Source organism: Enhydra lutris, unplaced genomic scaffold (genome assembly GCF_002288905.1).
Source record: "Enhydra lutris kenyoni isolate GAN:26980312 unplaced genomic scaffold, ASM228890v2 scaffoldscaffold22, whole genome shotgun sequence".
NCBI lineage: Eukaryota > Metazoa > Chordata > Mammalia > Carnivora > Mustelidae > Enhydra > Enhydra lutris.
In genome coordinates, this window is record NW_019154106.1 from 11,608,891 (window position 1) to 11,632,208 (window position 23,318).

At 47.4% G+C, this 23,318-nt stretch overlaps 1 protein-coding gene across 1 annotated transcript in view; it reads left to right on the forward strand.

Moving 5' to 3' along the window:
* The first annotated feature begins 3,750 nt into the window (after positions 1–3,750).
* LOC111149976 (oxysterol binding protein) overlaps positions 3,751–23,318 on the forward strand; it is a 34,038-nt gene continuing 14,470 nt past the window's right edge. The window contains exons 1-9 of the mRNA XM_022507263.1: positions 3,751–4,112; positions 8,849–9,057; positions 11,346–11,596; positions 16,200–16,398; positions 16,632–16,734; positions 17,061–17,115; positions 17,297–17,428; positions 22,448–22,693; positions 22,966–23,086. Coding sequence (XP_022362971.1) covers positions 3,751–4,112; positions 8,849–9,057; positions 11,346–11,596; positions 16,200–16,398; positions 16,632–16,734; positions 17,061–17,115; positions 17,297–17,428; positions 22,448–22,693; positions 22,966–23,086 — 1,678 coding nt within the window. The remainder of the gene's footprint in view (positions 4,113–8,848; positions 9,058–11,345; positions 11,597–16,199; positions 16,399–16,631; positions 16,735–17,060; positions 17,116–17,296; positions 17,429–22,447; positions 22,694–22,965; positions 23,087–23,318) is intronic.

A 23,318-nucleotide genomic window follows, 5' to 3' on the forward strand; every position in this document is an offset into this window, starting at 1 on the left:
TCTGTTAGGCTGGGTAGCATGAAGTTTTTCTCTTCTGCCTGAGTACAGAATTGCTCCTCTGGATGGTAGCGATGCAACAGAATGACCAGAAGGTCCTTCCAGGTTAGATCAAAAGAATGGAATCAGGCTCCTGAATTCCTCAGTAAATTTGTTAGGATACTCAGAAAACTAGCTTAGCACTCATGGCACTGCCTGAAATCTAACATCAAAAAAGGGACATAGAGTCTTTGTGGTCCCCTAAGTTCCACCCACCACATCCTGGAGGGGCAGAGGAACTTTTTCTTTTGGTCTGAGTCTGGCCAAAGAGGGTAGACTGGTTGCTAGGGTGAGGGACTGGTTGCTTAGGCTGGAGCCAATGGTGCTGAGGTATTTCCGAGGGGAGCTACTACAAGAATTCCTTTCTTGGGGCCAAGATCTAATGACCCCGCCTCCCACTGTGCATGTTTTATATTTGTCAGGGGGCATCCCTGAGGGCCATAAAGGCCTGGATGGAAGGGAATCTCTACTCTTTTCTTGCATTGTATGGAAGACATCAACTTGCAATATGGTTTTATAGTTAAGACTATCATTTTCTGACCAGACCTCCCCTCTAGCTTATATGGTGGCCAAGCAATGTTACAAAAGAAATGAGCATTTTCCTATTTAGGCTTTCTAATAGAAGCTGATCCCAGTGTCTCAAAACACATCCCAGGGGGCGTCTTTGGGGATAGAGGTGGAATTTCCCATTGTCTTCAGGGAGAGAGCTGACGCGTGTAACAAGAAAAGGAGCAACTAAACCAGGTTCCCATTACCAGAAGCCTGGAGTCCTATTTCCCTGAGGAGAGTTAGCTCTCTCTGAAACCTGATAGGATCTTGTGGTTACTCTTCTAGAAAGTTCCAATGGCGAGTGGACTGTGGGTGATCCCAGCCTACTGTCCATCCACCCCTGAAATCACGGCTATGGCCAGCATGCAGTGTGATGACCCAGCAGCCCTGATACCCCAGGGCCCTCGCATTTTTCCAGCACCTGCTATCCCAGAAGTGATGGCCTTCCTGAAGACCCGACAGAAATGATGTCTGATAATTAACCCTGATGTCCCAGGATGGATCCTTCCAAAACGGGCATTATCATGATTTCAAGATCTCTGAATATCCCACCTCCCTTGCTCTGGTATGCCTCTTAACAGCTGGTAGCAAACAATAGCTACCAAACAGGAATCTCTTGGGTGATCTAAACATTTCTTGTCTGACCTGTTGATCTTTCCCCCACTTTGTGGGCAGTTCTGGTGAAACTAACCTCTATTTTCCAGTTCTCTTTGCATCCCTGAATTATCTGGGTTGAGTCACATTTAATTAAGTGGTGGATAAGGCATACCCACAAGGAGAGATCTCAAGGACGGGGGTCCTTTGCCAGGGAGTAAAATGGTTTATAGATATTTTATGGTGATCACAGTCTGAGCTGGCAGTCGTGCAGGACCTCTGCGATACAGGAAAGGACATCTCACAGGTCTCCATGCCCCACCACCAACAGAGGAGAGTGCAGAAGAAGGTAGGAGAGGAAACAGTTGAAGGCAGACAAAGTGGGTCAGTGTCCTATGACCAAGAGGCAGAGTCCTATAGTCAGAGTCAGCCTGGGAATCTCAAGACAGTCACCTTGGGACCAGTGAAGAGGATCTCGGTGTGCTGCTGTCTCACCTGCACGAGTGACCATGGAGCACTCTCTTACATGTCTCAGTTTCTCCCACCAGAAGTCTAAGACAACCAGAGTGGTTCGGAGCACCAGAGGATCAGTGCTTGTGTGTACATACCCAGATGAGCCCAAGTCTTAATTACTAGTGAGATGCAAAACCCCATGGGGCGCTTGCACATCCTGAGAAATAATCTCCAACACTTCCATAAAACTTTTAGTCACCTAAGAGTGGCTTTTGGCTGGAAGGAGCAAGTGTCCCTTGATTCTTTGGAGCTGAAAATTAATCTCTCATAAATGCCACCGGACCATCCGGTTCCCAGGCAGAACAGAGAGGAGAGCAAAGGAGGAATGGTGAGTTGACTAAGCAACTCTTCCAGCACAAAGACAGGCGAGAGCTGGAGGCTCACCAGGGTGGAAAGCGTCGCTCAGTGCGCTGTTCCTTCCTTCTGGCTGGCTCGCCAAAACGGTGCCGCCCGTAGACTGGGGAGACCCTGGCCCCTGTGGCCTCCGCCCAGCCCATTCCAAGGATGTCCCCGGACGCTGCTGGTCTCATCGCAAGAAAGAATTCAAGCACAGACCAGACACAGTGGATGAGCGGTGCAAGCGGGAAAGGTCATCCAAGTGCAAGCAGGCTCCGAAGATGCGAGCGCGCCGGCTCGAGAGCCGCACGCTGGGGGCTCGGGTTTCTATCTTTTACCGACAGGTGTTAACCAGGGGTGCAGTATCTATTACCTGCGGCGGGGAATTCTCGAAAGCAGGGCTTCCCGCCTTTTCTTCCTTATTCCGTCGGGGTTTCCAGCCTTCTTTGTCAGCCGGGGGTGGGGGGCAGTCTGGTTTGGTCCGGCTTCCCGCGGCTGTTTTGGGAGGGCCGCCAGGTCAGGCCTCTGACTTTCTAACCGCGCTGGCCGCGATTTCCCCTGCTCTGGACTCTTAAAGCCTAACGAGCCGCCTACTCCAACACGGGCAGACGACCGTCCGAAATCAAGAGCTAAGGGCTGTGGTGCGATGAGGAGCAAAGCGGGGAAGGGAAATGGGAGGATCTTGGACCCGCGAAGGAACTGGGGAAGCGGTTTGTGGACGCCGCAGCAGTCCGGGCCTCCAGCTCAGAGCCGGCTGCGAGGAGGACGCCCTCAAAGAGGGCTTCCCACAAGCAATGGCAAACTACTGAGAGTCGCTCCTCCCAACTGGAAACGACGGATGTTTTTGACTCAGGAAGAGAGACTCCCAACACCGCGCCTATGCGAAAAAACGCTTCTGGGAAGAGGACTCCGCTCGCCTACCCCAAAGAGCTGGCAGCAAGCAGACACGCCCCCAGGCGGGCTTCCCGGATCTTATTGGTTGTCTCCAGACAGCCCCTCTCTCAACTGGTCAGCACTGCCTAGCGTCAGCTGTCACAGACACTATCCAGAACCAATCATCTCTAACCCCCACTCTGGCTCTCCTCCAACATGTGAGTGACCTTTAGACGAACCAATAAGATAGGGAAAGTGAGGATGTGAAAACGAGACTCCTTCCCGTTTTCTTCCTCTCGTTCAGCAAATGGTAGCTAAGGCTGAGCAGCTGACACCAACCACCAATCCTAAGGGCGGAACTGGGACGTACAGAAGAGTGATGGGAGGGGGTGACGTGGCAGTGACGGCATCATAAACTGAAATGAGTGGCGGAAACCCTGGCCAATCCGTGACCGAATTGGCCGGGCACTCTGCATTCTCGGGTCCTCCCGGAGCGCCGGAGACTCCGGGAAAGCGCCAATGGGCTTGTACGTGAGTCTGATTGGCCTTCAGCTGAACCAATCAGCGGCGTGCCTGCAGGACGCGTCCCACCCCGGGCTCTCACTGGGCGGTGTGGGATGACAGGCCGGAGAGAAATGCCAATGTCCTAGGGGTCCTCCGCAAGTGACGCTCAGGAGCACCAATCGACTGTCTCCTTCCCGGCGGCCGAGCCCTCCTCCCGCGGCGGGCCTGGCGGGGCGGGGACGCTGCGCGGCCGCTGCTGATGCGCTAGCCGTGTGGGGCTCTCCGGGCGGCGACGGCGGCTCTCGTAGGCGGTTCTGGTCCTGTATCTCGGGGCGGCGGCGGCTCATGGCGGCGACGGAGCTGAGAGGGGTGGTGGGGCCAGGGCCGGCGGCCATCGCAGCTCCGGGCGGCGGCGGCACCGGTCCCCCCGTGGTGGGAGGCGGCGGCGGCCGCGGAGACTCGGGGCCAGGCTCCGGGGCCGCGCTGGGCACGGTGGCCGCGGCGGCGGCGGGCGGCCCGGGCCCCGGCGCTGGGGGAGTGGCGGCTGCGGGCCCGACCCCTGCGCCGCCGGCGGGGGGCTCCGGCGGCTCCGGCGCCGGGGGTTCGGGCTCGGCTCGAGAGGGCTGGCTCTTCAAATGGACCAATTATATCAAAGGCTACCAGCGGCGGTGGTTCGTGCTGAGCAACGGGCTCCTGAGCTACTACAGGTAACTGCTTCCGGGGTGCCGTCTCCCACGGCAGCCCACAGTCCCCGCGCCGTCACCCTCTCGAGCCGGCACCGCAGCCAAGGTCGCCCCAGGCCCCTTTTCGTCACCTGCGCGCATTGACAGCCCGCGACGCGAGCCCACCACCACGAAAGTGAACGCCCCGGGTCTAAGCCCTCCACCCGGGTTACCCGCCCTTGTTGCAAAACCTTCCCCTCGGTCCCTGGCCTTTCCAATTGTTTGGAGAGCATCTACTCTTCCATTGTGTTTCCACCAGCACAGAGGTGCAATGATGAATTCTGCAAGGAAGGCGCTGTTGTGGGTGCTAAGGGACGCATGTAGGAGAGCAGAGCCTAGGCATGGCTCTCCAGGAACTTGCTGTGAAAGTCCCAAGTCTTAGCTGTATGTGCCCAGTCTCCAGAATTCAAGGTTATTAGCAGCCCTTGATGTACCCGACGTTGTTCTCTCCACTTTCAGGCACAAGGACGCCAGGCACAGGGTGGCCTTGGTATCTACCCCGTTTTCCTTATCTCTCCCAGACTTGGCATATGCCTTCACCTTCTGGACAGCCCAGAGTGGAGATGTGCACTCCAGTGCTGCTTTTATTCACACTCATCCACCTGCCCCCATGGGAATGGTTTAAAGGGTTTATCTAGTATTTTTGGGGTCTCTTTGGTTGGTTAGGTTTAAGTTTTTTTTTTTTTTCTTTTTTTTAAAGTTTAAGTTTTGTTAAAATAAGAATCCATGTCTTTGGTATGATTACTTCTGTTCCACAGTGTTTGTTTTGGAGTGTTTAATATATATTTATGGTGACTCACAGTCTTGCCGTAAACTGCAGCATGCTTTTGGCTACTTGAGTTACTAGACATATGATACTGGATTTGGGAAGAAACATAGACATTTTCCGAGTGCTGGACAGTTTGGATAGTTTTGTTGACTCCTGACACTAGCTCTGGGAGTTAGGAGATATTCCCATCTTACTGATGAGGAAACTGAGACCTAGCTGGGCAACTTTTCCGAGGTCTTAAGGAGTCAGGGTTTGAAACTAGTTCTCTTCACACCAACATAACCTAAAACTCAGGTTAGTGTTACATGAATCAATCAGATAATAGAGATCATTGCTTGCCTATAGCAAGTACGTTTCTAGATCACCATTACTATGTGTCCTTTATACAAAATATAATTAGTCTGTTTAAGGGAGACTTTGCTTAATAAAATGGCATTTCTAATTGAAATTTTTTAATAAAGACCATCCTGTTTGAGACCCCAAACGCTGTGAAGAACAGCTCACTCTTTTTCTCTTCCTCTGCAAGTAGTCATTCTGCCACCAGGAGAGTTAGAGTGAATGAATCTCTTGCATCAGCTCTTAAGAGAATTTTGAGGGGAAATTGAAGGTGGGAGTTGGAGGTTGTTGAAGTAAGAACACATTAACAGTGGAAAATGCCTTAGCACATCCTCACTGCTTCAGCTACGTTGTGAATAGTTGTGTGTGTCATTTGCATTATTATATGTTCAGAATTGTTTTAATTTTAACCCTAAGTATTCATCCAGGATGATCAGTGGAGGGTTAGATCACAAGTCTGACATTTTACTGTGTTCCAAAACTTTCCCCCTACTCAAGTCCTGCTTTCCTGTTACACTGACCGCCACTCTAATGTTCAGTTGATTCGTATCCCAACTTAGCTTTTAAGTCACTGTTAACATTGATTCCTCGTCTTCAGAAGTTGTGTCACAGGCAGCTGCAGGCCTTACTGTGTGGCCATTTTTCCTCATCCAAGTTCTTACCAGTTGCACTTTCCAGGCCAGTTGATTCTTTGATCCGTTACAGTGTTAAACAATGTTGATATTGGCTGGACATTAAGAACTTAAATGTTGCGGTCTCTTCAGGTATTTGCAATCACTTTTAACTTATCTCCTTCAGGAGCTAGTGGCACCTGTCTGACTACAGATCAAACTCCTTCCAAAGCATACCAAATCACATATTGGGAAATGTGCATATGCCTGTCTTTGCCAGTTAAGATGGTCCCACCCACAAACCAACCAAGCAACAGGAACCAGGGTTATCAAATCTGTGCACTGCCTTCAAAATCACACTGAAGTGGGGCGCCTGGGTGGCTCAGTGGGTTGAAGCCTCTGCCGTCGGCTCGGGTCATGGTCCCAGGGTCCTGGGATCGAGCCCCGCATCGGGCCCTCTGCTGAGCGGGGAGCCTGCTTCCTCCTCTCTCTCTCTGCCTGCCTCTCTGCCTACTTGTGATCTGTCTGCCAAATAAATAAATAAAATCTTTAAAACAAAAAAAATCACACTGAAGTCCTTCCTACCAACTACAATGGTAGTTTATTCTTAACAGGGTTCTTTGGGTTCCCATCTCCATAGAGTTATTTAGCTAAATTGTCATTCTTCCCACTTTTCGTGCCTCTGTAACCTGTTATCTCCTCTATATGCCTTTTATAAAATGCTGTTTTCTTTTTAACTGAGGTCATGTAGTTCTTAGACCCATCCTGTGATGAACCATCCCAATGGGCTTTAGCTATCCTGTTCTTCCTTACATACACAGTTACATGGATGTCCCATTACTTAAAACCATATGTAGAATCCCAGCTTTCCCAGACACATGGTGACAGGGCCATATAGCATTAGTTTTCCTGACTAGCTTCCAGAGATTGACTTACTGTTTTGGCTGGCCTTTTTAGGGAACTTTCTAGACAGAAAGTCCACCTAATTGATACGTAGTGACTGAAGAACATATCTTGCACTCCGAAAATCATATCTTTCCAGCCTCTGTACTAATCATCTGTAAACATACGTGTATCTGCCCGAACCTAAGAGCTCCTGAGTCAAGCCTGCCTTACTCCTAGGGTTCCTTCGTAGTTCTAAAACTGCTGTAGACTTTATGGGATTTGAGAAACTCCTTAAGTTCGTGAAGATGACCCAGGCAGAAGACATTCGGATAAGTGTCTGGTGAAAAGTACCAACAGATAGTGAGGAAAGTGGTACAAAGTCCAAGTAGCACCCTCGGAGTAGAAAGCAAGGGTGAGCTGGCCTGTCAGCTGCGGTCGGTCTGAAATTCGGCCTGCATTATTCATAATGTAACTGAAGCTTGGGGGCGGGGGAGGTGGGGGAGGGGAGGTAAGAATAGAAAAAACAGAGATTCACGTTACAGTGTAGCAGGTGCAGGGGGTGGAGAATGGCCCAGTCCATTGAGACCCCCCTGGCCATCCCATACTGCTCATTTGTGCATTTGAGGAAGAAAAACCAGTTTCATGTGACACACTGAACAATAGCAAATCTGTCTTCCTAAGCACAGAAAACAGACTTTCTCAAACATACCAAGTCTTAGTTTCTGGAGATGGGGTGTGTGTCATTTCTGGCATGCAGGAATTCTGGATGTGCCAGGTGTGTGGGGCTGCTTGGTGCCAGTGAAAGGGAAATGGCTCCGCTCTGCACTGTGGCAGTTGGCAAAGGACTTTGACCTCTGTATGTTCCAAGTTGGTCAAGGAAAACTGTGGTCTCAACATGCAGGTCTCTGGGCATAACCCAGCGGGTGGCGGGGAAATTAGCTCAGTCTGCAAGGTCTATGCAGTTGTGCTAGCAGCTTGGTATTTTCTGTGAAGTAGCTTGTCACCAAGTGGTGATGTAAAGTTCAAAAGTTAGGCTATTAAAAGAACTGTCAGTAGAGATGGGGAAAATTTTTACACCCAATCCTCTGAGAACAGATTTGCTGAATCTTTCCTAGCTATTAATAGGATGGCTTAGGAGTTCCTACCAATAGAGGTCAGTGGATCTTTGGAAAGAGCATATTCCCAAAGGATTGTACTACCTGGTGATTCTTTTATGATTATTATTATTCTTTCTCTACTCCTACAGAGAGCTAGTTATTCCTTTCATATCATTTGAGCTGTAGTCAATACTTAATACCTAAGCATCTCAGTGTACCTTACACTGATGCAGTAGAATTCTAAGCGTAGTGTGACAACTCATTTGGGCTGAGTTGAGGTTAGGGAGGGGGGTTGTTCAGTATATGTGAAATGGAGCTATATTCTTTCTTGGAGGGAGTGAGATTGTTGTAAGAAATTTGTTGGGTGAGTTTATGAAGCACTTTTTAAAAATTTTTATTTATTCATTTGAGAGAGAGACAGAGAGAGCACAAGCAGGGGGAGGGGCAGAAGGAGACTCCCTGCTGACCTGGGAGCCTGATATGGGGCTGGATCCCAGGAACTGGAGATTATCACCTGAGCCGAAGGCAGATGCTTAACCATCGAGCCCCCCAGGCGCCCCATAAATCACTATTTTAAACTTAGAACTTGCTAAGTAAGAAGTAATTCCTGACTACAAAAAGGTAATGAGGAACTTTTTTTGGTGTAATGGGCATGTTCTACATCTTGATTGTGAAGGTGGTTACACAGTTGTGTACATTTGTCAAAACTCACTGCATTATACACTTAAAATTGCTGAATTGACATAGCCTTCCATGAAGGCTCTTTCTGAAAAGCCGAGGGTGAGAGGAACAGCAGAGCAATACAATCTGACTCTGAAACACCACTTAATGGCTGTGAAAGGAAATCCCTGCTGATTGTTTCTGGAATTTTAGGGTGCCATGTGAGGGAAATAGTAGAACTTGCTGTTTCCTAAGGCTGTCGCATTTTCAAAAGGCTTAGAGCTACGAGAAGACAAGGAAGTGGTGAAGGATAAACCACCCATCCGATTTTTACTTAAGCTGGTCTTTGTCTCATTATTGCAGGTCAAAGGCTGAAATGAGACACACCTGCCGTGGGACCATCAACCTCGCCACGGCCAACATCACCGTGGAGGACTCCTGCAACTTCATCATCTCCAACGGTGGCGCTCAGACCTACCATCTGAAGGCGAGCTCAGAGGTGGAGCGGCAGCGCTGGGTGACGGCCCTGGAACTGGCCAAGGCGAAGGCTGTGAAGATGCTGGCAGAATCGGGTAGGGAGCAGAGAACACCACGTGTGGGGAGCTTCCTGTTTGCGCCTCCTCGGCACATACCTTATTTTTTTTAGTATATGTGCTGCCGAAGCGAGCACAGTACATACCTCACTCTCAGTCAGTTATGACCCATCTGACTGACTCAGGCTTGTCATCATCGTGTGGCATTTCTCCCGGAGTGGTGGCTTTCACCTGTCCGCAGTTCTTCCCTGCGCGGTGTCTGGAGATGTTTCTGTGGTCGTAGCTGAGGTTTGCTGCTCCTGCGGGCATCTGGTGACTAGAGGCCGGGGAGGCTTCACAGGACAGCCCTCACAGCCCAGAGTGAACCGGGCCCAAATGTCAGTAGTATCGAGGCTGAGAAGCTCTGTCGTAGAGGTGCAGTGGGTGGGTGTCCTTTTGGCTTTTAATGCCATTTGGCTACCTTAAAATTTGGGGAAAGAAATATTTTATTGCTAGGTCCATCTTAAGATCATTACAGCTCACAGTTTGATTCTGTTGTTACTTTTTTTCTTTTTCTCCTGAAATTTTCTTACCTAAGTATCTTCTGAGTTGAAACAAACAATCTTTATAGGTTGCCAGAAACCTTATAGGGGATACTGCCCATGAAAAATCTTTAGTTTGCCTTAGTTTCACCAGAAAACAAAGTTTCACACATGTTTTGATATTTCTTCAAGGAAAATTGTGGGATTTCCCCTGCCCCACTTGTTGATAGTTTAAGCACCCTGAGCTTGTCCACTCAGAGCTGACCGGGATGGTCACCTGCTGGCTTTTGTTCACCTCTTGTTTTTCTTATCCGCGGTCATTTCCCACACTGTATTTAAAACCTGGTAGACAGTGAAAGGGATATTTACTACATTGTTAGTTTTTTTGGTAACAGGTTATATTTTGGGTTTAGTCCTTCCTCTGGAGCTAACAGATAGGGGAGGTCTTTCCTTATTTCTTTTGTTTTGATTTTAGTGCTGATGTTCCAAAGGATGTGACACTGCTAGGAAAGCATTTTACAGTTGCAGGACTGATAGCGAGAGGTGCAGCATGGCCCTCTGTTTGACCTGCTGCTGGAGGGTCACTTAACAGAACACCTTACATTGCTTTCAGTGCAGGGGTGGCTTTAGTGTCAGATGAGTTCATCACAAAGTTCCTGAGCTCTCCTTTGGAAAAGGTAAATTAATGAGTCTTTTGGTGATGTGGACATTGCTTACAAAGAGCCAGACTGCAATTCACAACCCGTTGCATACAGGGCTCACCTGTCACCCACAGGATGACGGTAGATTTGTAGTAATGATCAGCTTGGACCGGATTGGAACCCTCAAGCTTGAGTTACAAGGCTCTACAATTCATTCCCAATCCCAGGAGCCATTTAGCTTCTCTGTCCTGTCTTCCAGGGATCATTGGTTCTGAGACTTCAGTGTGCATCAGAATGGCCTGGGCAGCTTTTTCAAAATGAAGGTTCCTGGGCCTGGCCTCACATCAGCCAAATCATTTCTGGGGTGGGGCCAGAATGTTGGCACCTTTAATAAGCCCAGGGTTGGGAGGGTGGGGAAATTGAATGTAGATGGACAAAAGGTACAGACTTGTAGTTATTAATAAATACTGGGGATGTAACATACAACATGATGACTATAGTTTTGTTTTGTTTTGTTTAAGAATTTATTTATTTATTTGACAGCATGAGCACAAGCAGGGGGAGTGGCAGGCAGAGAGAGAGGAAAGCCCCTGCTCCACAGGGAGCCCGATGTCGGGCTCAAACCCAGAACCCTGGGATCATGACCTGAGTAGAAGACAGATGCTTAACCGACTGAGCCACCCAGGTGCCCCCACACGATGACTATAGTTAACGCTGTATGGTATATTTGATAATTGCTGAGAGATTACATCCTAGAAGTTCCCATACAAGGAAAAAAACATTTTTGAGATGATGGAGGCTAACTAAATTTATTGTGGTGATCATTTGTCAGTATATATAAATCAAATCATTATGCTTTGACAGTGCTGTATGTCAGTGATGACTCAATAAAACTAGAAGGAAAAAGAAAAGCACGAGCAGAATAAATGTTTCTCGTTGTGTGTCCCAGTGGAAAAAAAAGGAAGAACCGGCCTGGGTGTTTGTGGTGCAGGTGGGCTGTGGACTGCATCAGCGCCTAGTTGTCTGGTAACGGCAAGCTCTCAGTCGGTCACAACGCCCAGTGTGAGGCGTGCTGGTTTAGCTGGGGACAGAGTTGCTGGGCTTACAACTCACAGCTCTGGAGTCACGTAACTGGCGTCCTGTGATTCCCCTTTTGGCTGTACAGATGAGTCTGGAGATGAAGAGGCTGTGTCACAGACTGACAAGACGGAGCTGCAGAATACCCTGCGGACTCTGTCCAGCAAAGTGGAGGACCTGAGCACGTGCAACGACCTCATAGCCAAGCATGGCACGGCGCTGCAGCGCTCCCTCAGCGAGCTCGAGTCCCTGCGGCTGCCCGCCGAGAGCAACGAGAAGATCAAGCAGGTCAACGAGCGGGCCACGCTCTTTAGGATAACATCCAATGCCATGATCAATGTGAGTGCTGAGTGCAGCTGGCGCCTGGGTCGCCTTTTCATTCTTTCCGCCAGAATGTAGTTCTCCCCATGTGTCGTGCTGGGGAACATTGGAAATGAGAAAGCAGGGAACTGCTCAGGGGACTTAAGTTACATTGTTTGTTCCATGAACGAGACCAGGCCGCACAGTTGGAATGACTTTCCTGCTCTGCTCACGCAGTCCATGCCAACCTGGGAGTTCGTTAGGAGGCCAGGGGCCCAGTTCTTCCTTCTGCAGCCAGCAGGACATCTGATGGTGATGTTAGTTGAGTCCCTTAATCTCTCTGGGCCGCGGTTTTCGTTTGTTTTTATCTAACCTGATCCGCTGGATCTGAGAGGTCTCCGTGGGTCCCTTCTGCTGTTGTGTGTGAACTTCAAGTTGGGAGTCTTACCGTCCTTTGCTAGTGCGTTCTGGCCTACAGTGTGGTAAGTGGGGGCCGGCCAGGTACTAGTGAGAACTTGATAATACTAGTTAGTCCCATCTGTAGTCCTTGATCCCAGGGTTAATTCTGGGTGACAAGACAGAATATTCAAATTTGGGTACTTCACTTTCAAAAAGAAGGGACCAGTGCTTCTATTTTATTGTGACTCTAGCCTCGGGTGGCTGTGTAGACTACGTCAGCTGCCTGGGTACAGGGCTCCAGGTAAACTCAGAGCATGGCGGGCGTTGGGATGTATTTCAGAAACTGGGTGATAGGTGTGAAATGAATACATGGTTTATATAGCGAGGTTTCTCCTCTCCTGGTGACTGATTCTCACCTGGCGGGTTGTTTCAGTTAACTTACCCAGAGGAACACCAGGGGTTATGTCGTAAGGCAAGTGGAATGGGTATTCTGAGAAAGGGGTTACGCTGGTTTTGCCCCTGTCCAATTAAATGGCATGAAATTATCCTACGAGGGCCAGATTTTTCCTTGTTCAGGGAGCGATAGTAAGATATCTTCTTCGAACTAGTTTAGTTCACATGGCTTCTAGAGATCAAAGGTCTTTTCTCGTGACCAGGGGAACATTTTGTTTTTTTCACTTAAAACCCCTTTGTTACTCAATAGGAAGTTGTGATAACCTTGATTTTCATATCATTTTCTGAAATGTTGAACATTTTCTTCAGTGCTCTGATTCACATACCAGGTAGAACAGGCTAATTATTTTTGTCCACTTCAGGACTGCAGGAAGATCAGCTGTCTCCCAGGACCATCCTGCCCATCAGCACGAGTGCTTGTGTTTGTTTCTAATGGCTAATCGTGTGCTCTTGTTCCAAACTGTCCACTTCTTAGTGACAGCATGCCTGTTTTCCAGGTCCTCTTATGATCAGGAAAATCTCATAAATCATACAGGTCAATTCACCAATACTAAATAAATACACTTTTTAAATGGAACAACTCAGGCTACAATAGTCCCCTGACAGTGCGTGTTGCCTCTTATCCCTGTTCCATGGCAGGTTTTCTTCCCTTCTGATGTGAAAAATTAGCTAAATCAAACACCTCTTGGGGCGCCTGGGTGGCTCAGTGGGTTAAAGCCTCTGCCTTCGGCTCAGGTCATGATTTTAGGGTCCTGGGATGGAGCTCCGCATCGGGCTCGCTGCTCAGCAGGGAGCCTGCTCCCCCCACCCCCACCTTCTCTGCCTGCCTTTCTGCCTACTTGTGATCTCTGTCAATTAAATAAATCTTTAAAAAAAAAAAAAAAAAACCTCTTGATAAAAAATATTCTCATAAAACTGAAACTCAGTTTGGATTTTTCTTTTGAAAAAAATGCTCATCTTTGTTCCTTGGGGCAGTTCTTCCTCCCCAAGTTGTAAATGTTCCCAGTTTGTGTCAAAGGGAATGATCCTTTGGCAATCAGAGGTAAGTTGTGTGTTTTCATTCTGTTCTCCCCAGTGTACTGCCTATGCCTCCTTCATAGCTGTGTGTTGCTTGAAATGGGTTTTTTATCCTTGTGTTTTTTCCTTTGTATCTTTTCGGTGATAATGGCAAGGCCTTAAAATTAACCTGCTAACTTCACATCCCCAAACAGGCAAAGTTTTATCAAAGGAAGAGTACGTTTCGCGCAATTTCTTGATTGCTTAGGGCATAGCTATTCTTACCACCAAAGTGAATCTAACCTGAGAAATACATTTGATACTATTAGTGTATCCATTTGCTTATCCAGGAAACATCCTTGGAACACCATCTGTTTTCTAGGCACTGTGCTATGGGATATAAAACAAATGTGGATATGGTCCCTGCCTTCAGGGAGATTATTCTTTAGTGAAAGGATAGAGAAGTGACGGATCATTATAGTGTGCTAGGTGTTATGATAGAAAGGAGCACAGGCTGCTGTGGTGTATATAGGATATTGGAGGTGTTCAGCTCAGACCAGGAAGATTACAAGATAGAGAAGGTAACTCCTCAACTAACTTCTGAAAGACCAGAGAGAATCTTGCTATGAAAAAAGGCAATAAAGAGCTTGGGGGCCTGAAGTCCAACTGCTTTGTCTATCTACATAAACTGCTTCCTCTGTGAATGCAATTCCTTTTTGGTAAATGGTGATGATACCAGTAGCTGCTCAAAGAATTGTTGAAAGGCTTCTATAGATAATTAATGTAAAGGGTTCAGCGAAGTGCCTGACATAATTGCCTTTCATTAAACTTGAGTTATGATCAGTATTCTTAAAAGAAGTGTGGGAGAAGAACTGATCTGGGTATGGATGTGGTTTACGCAGATCCCTTCTCTCCCTCCCAGTCTGAAAACTAATTGACTGTTAGAATAAGGAAGTAGCTAGAGATAAGGCTGGCCAGGGATTAAGTGTGGGGGAGGGGTGGGGTACAGATCCTACTAAATGGGCTTGGTAGAGTGGATTAGAAGGGGATAAGACCGATTTTGATGCAGGCTTAACTATAATAGCTAACGCCTTATTGAACGCTTACTGTGAGCCTCAGATTTCTAAGTGCTTTACAGGTAAAATGACAACTCTTTGAGACAGTTGCTGTGGTGGTTCTTTGTTTACATATGAGGCACAGATAGATTAAATAAATAACTTGCCCCAAATTGCATAGCTAGATAGTGGGATGGAGCTGTGAGTAGAGCCCCAATGATGGAACTCCTCTGAGTCTGGAGGATGGAAATATGTGTACACAGATCCCAGAAATATTAAAGAAGAATCAGTAGGACTTGATAATTGGAAGTGGAGAGGGAAGAAAAATGTAAGAATCAAGGGTGCCTCCTAGTTTCCTGGCTTGGGCAGAGGGGAGGGCCCTGGTACTCTTCTTGGTGTGGAGAACAAACACCAAAGGGCGAGGTAGAGTCAGAAAGGGAACATGGTGTGTTCACTCTGGGACCCTAGGATTTTGAGATTACTTTGAACTGTTGGATAGACAATTGGATACCCTGTCTCCATGAATGCAGAGCTGGAATTACTGATTTTGTAGACATTAGCCTATAAGCAAAGGTTGAAACCATGGGAGTAGATGTTTTCTGTTTACTTTTTAGTTTCGCCGTAACAGGTCATAGACTTTTAAGCTTGCGTTGCTTCCTTCCTTCATTATTTATTAAGCAGACTTTATCAGGCTCCTACAATGTACAAAGCAACTAAGTTAGGAGCTGTATATAAATAAGATATAAATGGTGTGTTCAAGTTGCTTGGAACCCACCTGGAGAGACAGGAAATCAGTTACAATGCCACTGTGGATGGTATAAAACAGAAGTGTGTGCAAAGTGCTATGGAAATGCAGAGGAGAGATTGGCTGCTTGTGAAATCATCACGTAAGAAGGAACATTTGCCATAGATCTTAAAGAAGAAAGAGGACTTGGCCAAGTCGAGGAAGTAGGTAGGAAAAGGCATTCCTGGCAAAGCAACTAGCATATGCTTGTGGCAGGCATGCCTGGGAGAGCAGGTCAGTGTGGCCCCACTGTCAGGCGCAGGAGCAAGTCCAGCTGCCTGGGGAGGAGGATACAAAGCAGGTGGTGGCCATACCTGAAGGGCCCTTGACGTTCAACCCAATAGTTAGGTTCCCAGTGGGGAGCCCGTGAAGGGGGTAATTTGAGCAGGTCTGTGTTTTGACTGTAGATCCCTTCTTTGATGCCTCATGTAGGCTTCTGGTTTTTAAGGTCAGTTGTTTCTCTTTGTGACCAAAATAAAAACCAGCTGCTTTCCCCCATTTTGATCTAATTCAGGGCAGATTCCCTTTTCTCAGCGTCTGAATTCCTCAACTCTAGGTGGCCTGAGTGTGGTCAGGAATGTATTGAAAGCAGTTATCCTCTGCTTGTCCTCATCTTTCTTTCAGTCAGTAGATTGCTGCTTTTGGTTCAGTTCACACAGTTGGCCTTTGTGACGTTGCCACAAATACCTTGTCTGGGTTTACTGCTCACTCGGCATTTGTTTCATCCTCATGACCAGGAATATGTAAAGGAACCGTGACAGCCATGTCCAGTTTTTTTCCCTGGGGCTGACCTTGATTGCATCACGGAGCTGGCTGTCCCTGATACTGTGGAATAAAAATGAGTCTTCCACTGTAATTTGCGAAAGTTCCTAGAATATGGTTACTTAACGGGCTCACAGAGGCCTGAGGGAACTCTCTGACTAGTTGGGTTGAGCATAACTCTTTCTCCATACAGGCCTGCAGAGATTTCCTCATGTTAGCCCAGACCCATAGTAAAAAGTGGCAGAAGTCCCTTCAGTATGAAAGAGACCAGCGTATCCGGCTGGAAGAGACCCTGGAACAGCTGGCGAAGCAACACAATCACCTGGAGAGGGCCTTCCGGGGGGCCACGGTGCTGCCGGCGAACACCCCTGGCAGCGCTGGTTCTGGAAAAGGTAAGTTGCCTGGCTCTGGGGTGGCCCGTTCATATAGGAGCCAGATGGTTTTCTGCCACTGATAGCAGACCTGCAGACTCTCCAGGATTAGGGGCTTCTGTGCCGGGGAATTGGAGCTGTTTACTTCTCCTGCTGTGTGTTCCTGTGCGGTAGTCGCAGTGGTCAAGATCCTGCTGGGCCGGGTTTTGGTAAATTGAGCCAAAGTAAATGAATGGCCTTCCTTCTCCTTGCAGATCAGTGCTGCTCTGGCAAAGGAGACATGAGTGATGAGGATGATGAGAATGAGTTTTTTGATGCTCCTGAGATCATCACCATGCCCGAAAATTTGGGCCACAAGTAAGTTGTCCTTGACTCCTGCCAAAAAGAACACATCCGGCCATTAGAGTTGAGAAATGTTTCAGTGGGACTGTTGTACTTGTCGGTGTTAACTAAGATCTGGACTCTTTTCCTTAAATGAGTGGAAAACTCTCACCTTTTTTCCATGAGTGAGTTCTCCAGAGATATTTGAATTCATGCATATTCTAATCTAAGTGTTGTCGTTCAGTTACCTGTTACTAACTTTGTGCAGTGTGCTTTGCACTCCAATTTGGAGAGACCTGGCGAGGACCAAACTCTAGCTGTTGATCCTTGTTCTAATTCCCATATGTTTCCCACCTGTGTAGACGTACTGGCAGCAACATCAGTGGAGCCAGCAGTGACATCAGCCTGGATGAACAGGTAACATTCAGTTGGGAACCATCGGATGGGAGACCTGGGCGTGATTCTCCGGGATTTGCTTGTAAAGCCCTTGTGAGAAACAGAAAATGCTCATTCTTTTTTAAGATGGGGGAAGGGAAGCATATAAATACCGGGTTTTCTGTTCTTTGTGGGTGATTGAATGGCTTTGTTTTGCCCTTAGTACAAGCATCAGCTGGAAGAGACCAAGAAGGAGAAGAGAACTAGAATACCATACAAGCCAAACTATAGCCTCAATTTATGGAGCATCATGAAGAACTGCATTGGAAAAGAACTCTCGAAGATCCCCATGCCGGTGAGGCTCTTGCACACCTGCGCTCTGCCAGGAGGGCCTCTCGGGCCACAGTGGGAAGAGTGCTCCTGTGACAGCTCCACACACTTGAGAGGCAGTTCGTGTGTGGCGTGGTCTTTGTTACCCTTATCGTCATAAAGTGTCCCTTAAAATTAGCTGCTTTAATGTAGTCTATGGATCTGGTGTGTTTCCAGATCACGTCGAAGCAGATGCATTTGTTTAATGACGTTTATGAGCAGATTCCTAAGCTCGACATGCTGGGGGCATGTATAGATAAATGCGACATAGTTTCTGTGTTCAAAAAGCATGTAGTTTAAAGGAGGCAGACATGAAAACAGGTAGAAAATTTTAATCTCTACGGTAGTGTTATGGGAAGTACTAGCCATACACAGGCTTGGGGAGCACAGAACAAAGAGAGTCCGTTCTGTCTGGGAAGATGACGACCATCTCCATGGTGACGTCGGTGTTTGGGCTGACCTTCCTGCCTCCCTTCCTGCCCTCCAGTCTGTCCACACTATTGCCAAAATGACCTTTTTAAAATCACAAATGTAGTCATGTCACTCCTTAGCCTAAAATCCTTAACTGAATTCCTTCTTTGCTTTGAGGGTGGTCCAGATTCCTTAGTGGGCCTGGCACTTCTCCCTTGGACCAGGCTCCACCCACACTGCTGATCTAGTCTTTCAGAGTTACGTTTAGGTGTGCTAGAGGCATCTTGGTTTCTTCCCCTGAGGGCATTTGCGCAGACTGCTCTCTCTGCCCAAACTTTCATCAGCTCCCTGTGCAGGCGTGCTGTGGCTAATCGCCTTGAGGATTCAGCTACAACATTATGTCTGTTAGCAAGCTTTCAGCCATGCATCCGGACAGGGTGAGAAGGCTCTACCTTGTGTTACAACAGGTTCCATTGCTCAGTCATTACACAAGCATTTACTGAGCTGCCTCCTGTCTGCCTGGTGTTATACCCGTGTATCAGTTATGTTTGATTTAGGATCAATTTAAAGAAACAAATCTAAAATCTGTTTGTCTAAACCCAGGGTCAGCAAACTGTGAGCCTCAAGGCCACATCTGGTGGCCATCTATGCAGCCTGTAAGCTAAGTATAGTTTTTATATTTTTAAATATCTCAAAAGAATAAAAAAGAGGATAATATTTCCTGATGTGAAATTTATATAAATGTATATGTTAGTGTCCCGTAAGTTTTACTGGAACATAGTGATGCTCGTTCATGCATGTATTGTCTGTGGCTGCCTTCATCCTACAGCAGCAGTGTTGAGCAGCTGTGACGGGACCATATGGCAGTGTCATATGGGATAGTAAATATTTCGGCTTTGAGGGCCATATAAATATTTACTATCTAACCTTTTATAGAAAAAGCTGGTCAACCCCTACCTTAAGCAAATACTAGCCTAAGTCATCCTCCTGTTAAAGTCCAGAAGTAGGGGATCCCGGGCTGGTACCATACTCCACACCGTTGGGACCAGGCTTCTTTCTATCCTGTTGCTCTACTATCTGTGGCCTCGGTTCCTGGGTCTGAAGTGGCTGCTCTAGTGGGGCCCATCAGCGTCTCATCCCAGTTAGCAGGAAGAAGGGAAGAGAAGGGTGTGCCCTGCCTGCGAAGAGTACTTCCTGGAAATTGCATGAACTACTTTCACTTTGGTCTCTTTGGCCAGAACTTAGATGGCCACAGGTGGCAGGGAGGACTTCTACCTTCAGTGGCGTGACTTACTTAAACGCGGGGGGGCGGGGGGGGTTTCTATTTCTTGCAGCAGAAGGGAAGAGTGGAGAGTGGGGTAGCATACAGAAATACGGAAAGTATTCTCCTCCCCTCTTGGGTCTTACGGACCAGTGTGTGGCTTCTGCTTCTCCACAGACTGTGTTCCTCATGGGCAGAGACTGTGTCTTATTGCCCTTCATATCTTTGTTGCTTAGCCAGCACCTGGCACAGGTATACCAGTTAGCAAATGTCAAAGTCATTAATTAACTGGGTCTTAGAAAACAAATGGATTCATAGGTTAAGTGTGTAGGATTTCTGTTAGGAAAGTGTTGACTTCCGGACAAGAAAAGGCCATGGGTTAGCACCCTGGAGACACACAAAATTACTGGTTTACTGGGGGCCTGAAAAGAAGCCTCACTTCTCTGGTGCCTTGCAGAAAGTAGTGGGAGGTGGGCTGGAAAGGCGGGTCACTGCAGCCTCAGAAGTGCAGTTCTTGCTTAGAAATAACTTCTGCGTCTAGGTGACCTCTCTGTCCTTTACCATTAGTTCCTTGTTGACATTGCCACTAGGGGTGTGCAGTCCTGTACCTGTTTGCCAAAGCTCGAGTCCTCGCCCTTTGCCTGCCCTGTGGGGCGTCACAGGAGAGCTGGTTCCTCCAGGCTGTTTCTCAGGTTCTGTGCCTTGGCAGCTGGCTGCGCTCCACCAGTGCAAGGCACCAGTAGGAGTTGGGGGGGAGGGGGTTGTGGGGGAGAGGAAGGGAGGGACCCTGGCCATGCATTCTCCTGGGCAGCGCTTTGACGGTGGCTGTGTGGCTCTGGTTTCCACTGGACGGCCCCCCTGAGACTTCAGCTGCTGCTGGGTGCCTCTGGCCTCTGGGCCATGGTTCTACCACTTGCTTCTCTTTGTTCCTCCAGCCCCGTGCCCACGGCCTCCTGCTGTTGTGATCTCCAAGTTGTCTAAGTGTCTATCAGCTGTGTAATGAATTCCCTCCTTTCTTCTGCTTTAAATTTGCAGGTTCATTTGTTTTCCTGTTGGGCCTCTGGCTGATAAAATGACCAATATGAAAAGCTGGGCACCTTTAGAGAAACTGTGGTTCCTGGAACAGTGATTGGGGGCCAGGGCTGCATGTGTGTAGAGAACAGCGAGGGCTTAAGGATGCACTGATTCCAGGCCCAGGATGTGCCCATATGTCTTGTAGCTATCAGTGGAGCGCACTCTTCGTCCCATGTTCCTCAACACGCACGGAAGTGTTACTTTGTGTTGCCTGAAATTCTGCCCATGAGAGATTTTGTCAGCATAGTTTCTAAGTACCTTCTGTAAAAAAGACTCTGAGGATTAGAGCTGTGTTAGTCCATTACCCCTCAGTGTGCATTTTTTCTTTTGCTGTTTTTCTCTAAGTGTCTCTCAACATCAAGAAGATGGTTTCGGAGTGTGGCGCCCTATTTTAGTTGAGGCAGGTTAGATCCTACTGCCCAAAAGAGGAATGGTTTTGTTTTGTTTTTTTAAGATTTTATTTTATTATTTATTTGAGAGAGAGGGAGAAGAAGAGGGAGAAACAGACTCCCCACTGGGTGGAGAGCCCAATGCAGGACTCGATCCCAGGACCCTGAGATTATGACTGGAGCCAAAGGCAGACATTTAACCGACTGAGGCACCCAGCCGCCCGCAAAAGGGAAGTGTTCTGTTGTTGGTCCAGTGACTCTTTGTTCACTGGGAAATTTTCACAGAGATGCTGGGTATATTTCTCAGAGAAAAAGCAGGCTGTAGCCTGTATTTCATTTTTTAAATGTATACATGCATAGACATAAACATGGCAATATGATGGGTATCTTTGGGTAATGGCATCTCAGGTAAATTTTTTCCTTTTTAAAGTTTGTTGTAGTAAAAAATTACAAGACACTTCACCATTGGGAGGGCAGTAAATATTGGGGTACTATGTGGCTCAGAGGTTGGTGGGTAGGAGGTTGGACAAAAATGCAGAAAAAGAGGTAGGACCACAGGAAAGAGAAGTGTTTTTGTTTGTTTTAACTGAAATATTGCTCTAGGCCAGCTCAATCAATAGAAAGGGAATTGTTTTCCTCCTCCCTCTGTTCTTTGGATTCAGAACTCAGGCTAATGATATGCAGGCTTGTTCAGTGAGATTGCTGTATTGTAAAGCTAAAGTAAGCTTTGTGGGCTAGTCTGGAAAGCTAACCTGTTTTTATAGTAATTTTTTGAATAGTAAAGTCTTCTTAAATCCCAAACAGTCAACTTAGAAGCTAACTCTTTCTCGGGAGATGGAGAGATAATGTCTCTTGTTCACTTCTCTCTCTACCCAGTGGGTAGTATAGGATCTGGCACACATGAGGGCTCAATAAATATTTGTGGACTGCATAAGGGAACAAACGAACAAATGAACATCTCACCTACAGAAGCGCACATAAACTTGCTTCATCCTATGGTTGAGAGCCCTAAGTTGGCTCTGAAACTTGAAAGGCAGAAACACTTGAAGCCCCCAGTCAGCCCCGATCATGAGCACTCCTGTCCAGAACACAACTGCCCAGCCTCAGAGAAGAAACCAGATCCTGGCCTAACGTAGAACTGAATCCGTAATTAGTAATTGAGGGGTACTTGGGTGGCTTAGTTAAGTGTCTGCGTTTAGCTCAGGTCATGATCCCAGGGTCCTGGGATCAAGACCTGCATCGGGCTCCTTGCTCAGTGGGAGTGGGCTTCTCCCTCTCCCTCTGCCCCTCCCCCCGCTCCTGCTCACTCTGTCTCACCCCCCCAAAAAAAATCTTAAAAAAAAAATTAGCAATTGTCTCATCCAGGAGTAAGAAGGTAACTTTCGTAATGTTTTCTTTTCACCAGTCAGGACAAGCCTGTACTTAAAATTCACTACGCTTTCTTTTCTTCCTCAAGAATTTTAAATACCTCACTTCATCTCTAGGTATACTTGTGCTAAAATACATTTCTTCTTTTATTCGTTCTTTCTATATCTATTTGATGATGGTTTCCTGTGGGTGAGGCATCAATGGCTCTCGGATATGCAGGGATGAACGAAGAGGCATGGTTCCCATCTCAAAGAGCTTACAGTCAGTGAAGTAAATGAAAACATTGATTTATACCGCTCATTGACATGGACAGTTGACCAGGGAGGGTGCATCGCTTGTAGGTTAGATCTTAGAGCTGGTCTCCTGAGCAAAGGCCTCTTTTCTTCCCAGTGATTTGCTTTATCATCTTAACAACCTGATATGTCTCTCTACCTGCAAAAACATTCAACTGTCTCTTATAGATGTGTGGGCAAAGTTTTTAAATCTGTTCTTTTCCTGACAGGTGAACTTTAATGAGCCCTTATCCATGCTTCAGCGCCTTACTGAAGATCTGGAATACCATGAGCTGTTAGACCGAGCTGCAAAATGTGAGAACTCTCTAGAACAGCTCTGTTATGTTGCAGCTTTCACCGTGTCCTCCTACTCCACTACTGTCTTCCGTACCAGCAAGCCATTCAACCCGCTCCTTGGGGAGACTTTCGAGCTGGACCGGTTAGAGGAGAATGGGTACCGATCCCTCTGTGAGCAGGTAAAGGGGCCTCAGGACTGGGACACATTTGCTTTGAAGAAAGGGATCGTTTTGGTTGATACCTCTAGGTGCTGCTTTTGCAGAAATTCAGTCCCTGTCATCCCAGACTGCCTTCTTTTCCTTTAGGGCTTCAACACCAGAGGCCCTGGTATTCACCTACTGTTGTGGGTATACAAATGTCAAGTGTGCATTTTGAGTGTTTATCACCAATTCACAGGCAGAATCTTTTCCTTCTCTCCCCTGTCTTAATTTGAACCACTGATTTCTCCAAGGTGAGTCATCATCCCCCTGCTGCTGCACACCATGCCGAGTCCAAAAATGGCTGGACGCTGCGTCAGGAAATCAAAATCACCAGCAAGTTCCGAGGCAAATACCTCTCCATCATGCCCCTCGGTAAGGCTGCCATCTGTGTAAGAAGGAAAGATTTTCTGGCTGGAAAGAAGTGGTCACTGCTTTGACAGTCAGGAGACTGGAAGTCTGATTTGGGTACTGAACCTTAACTCGCCAGCTCTGGGCAGGTCATTTCACTTCTCAGCTGTCAAATGAGTGAGGAGGCATGAGATTCTTTAAAGGTCCGTCCAGTCATCAATGCTTCTTAGTGATATCTAATCTTTAAGTATCATTT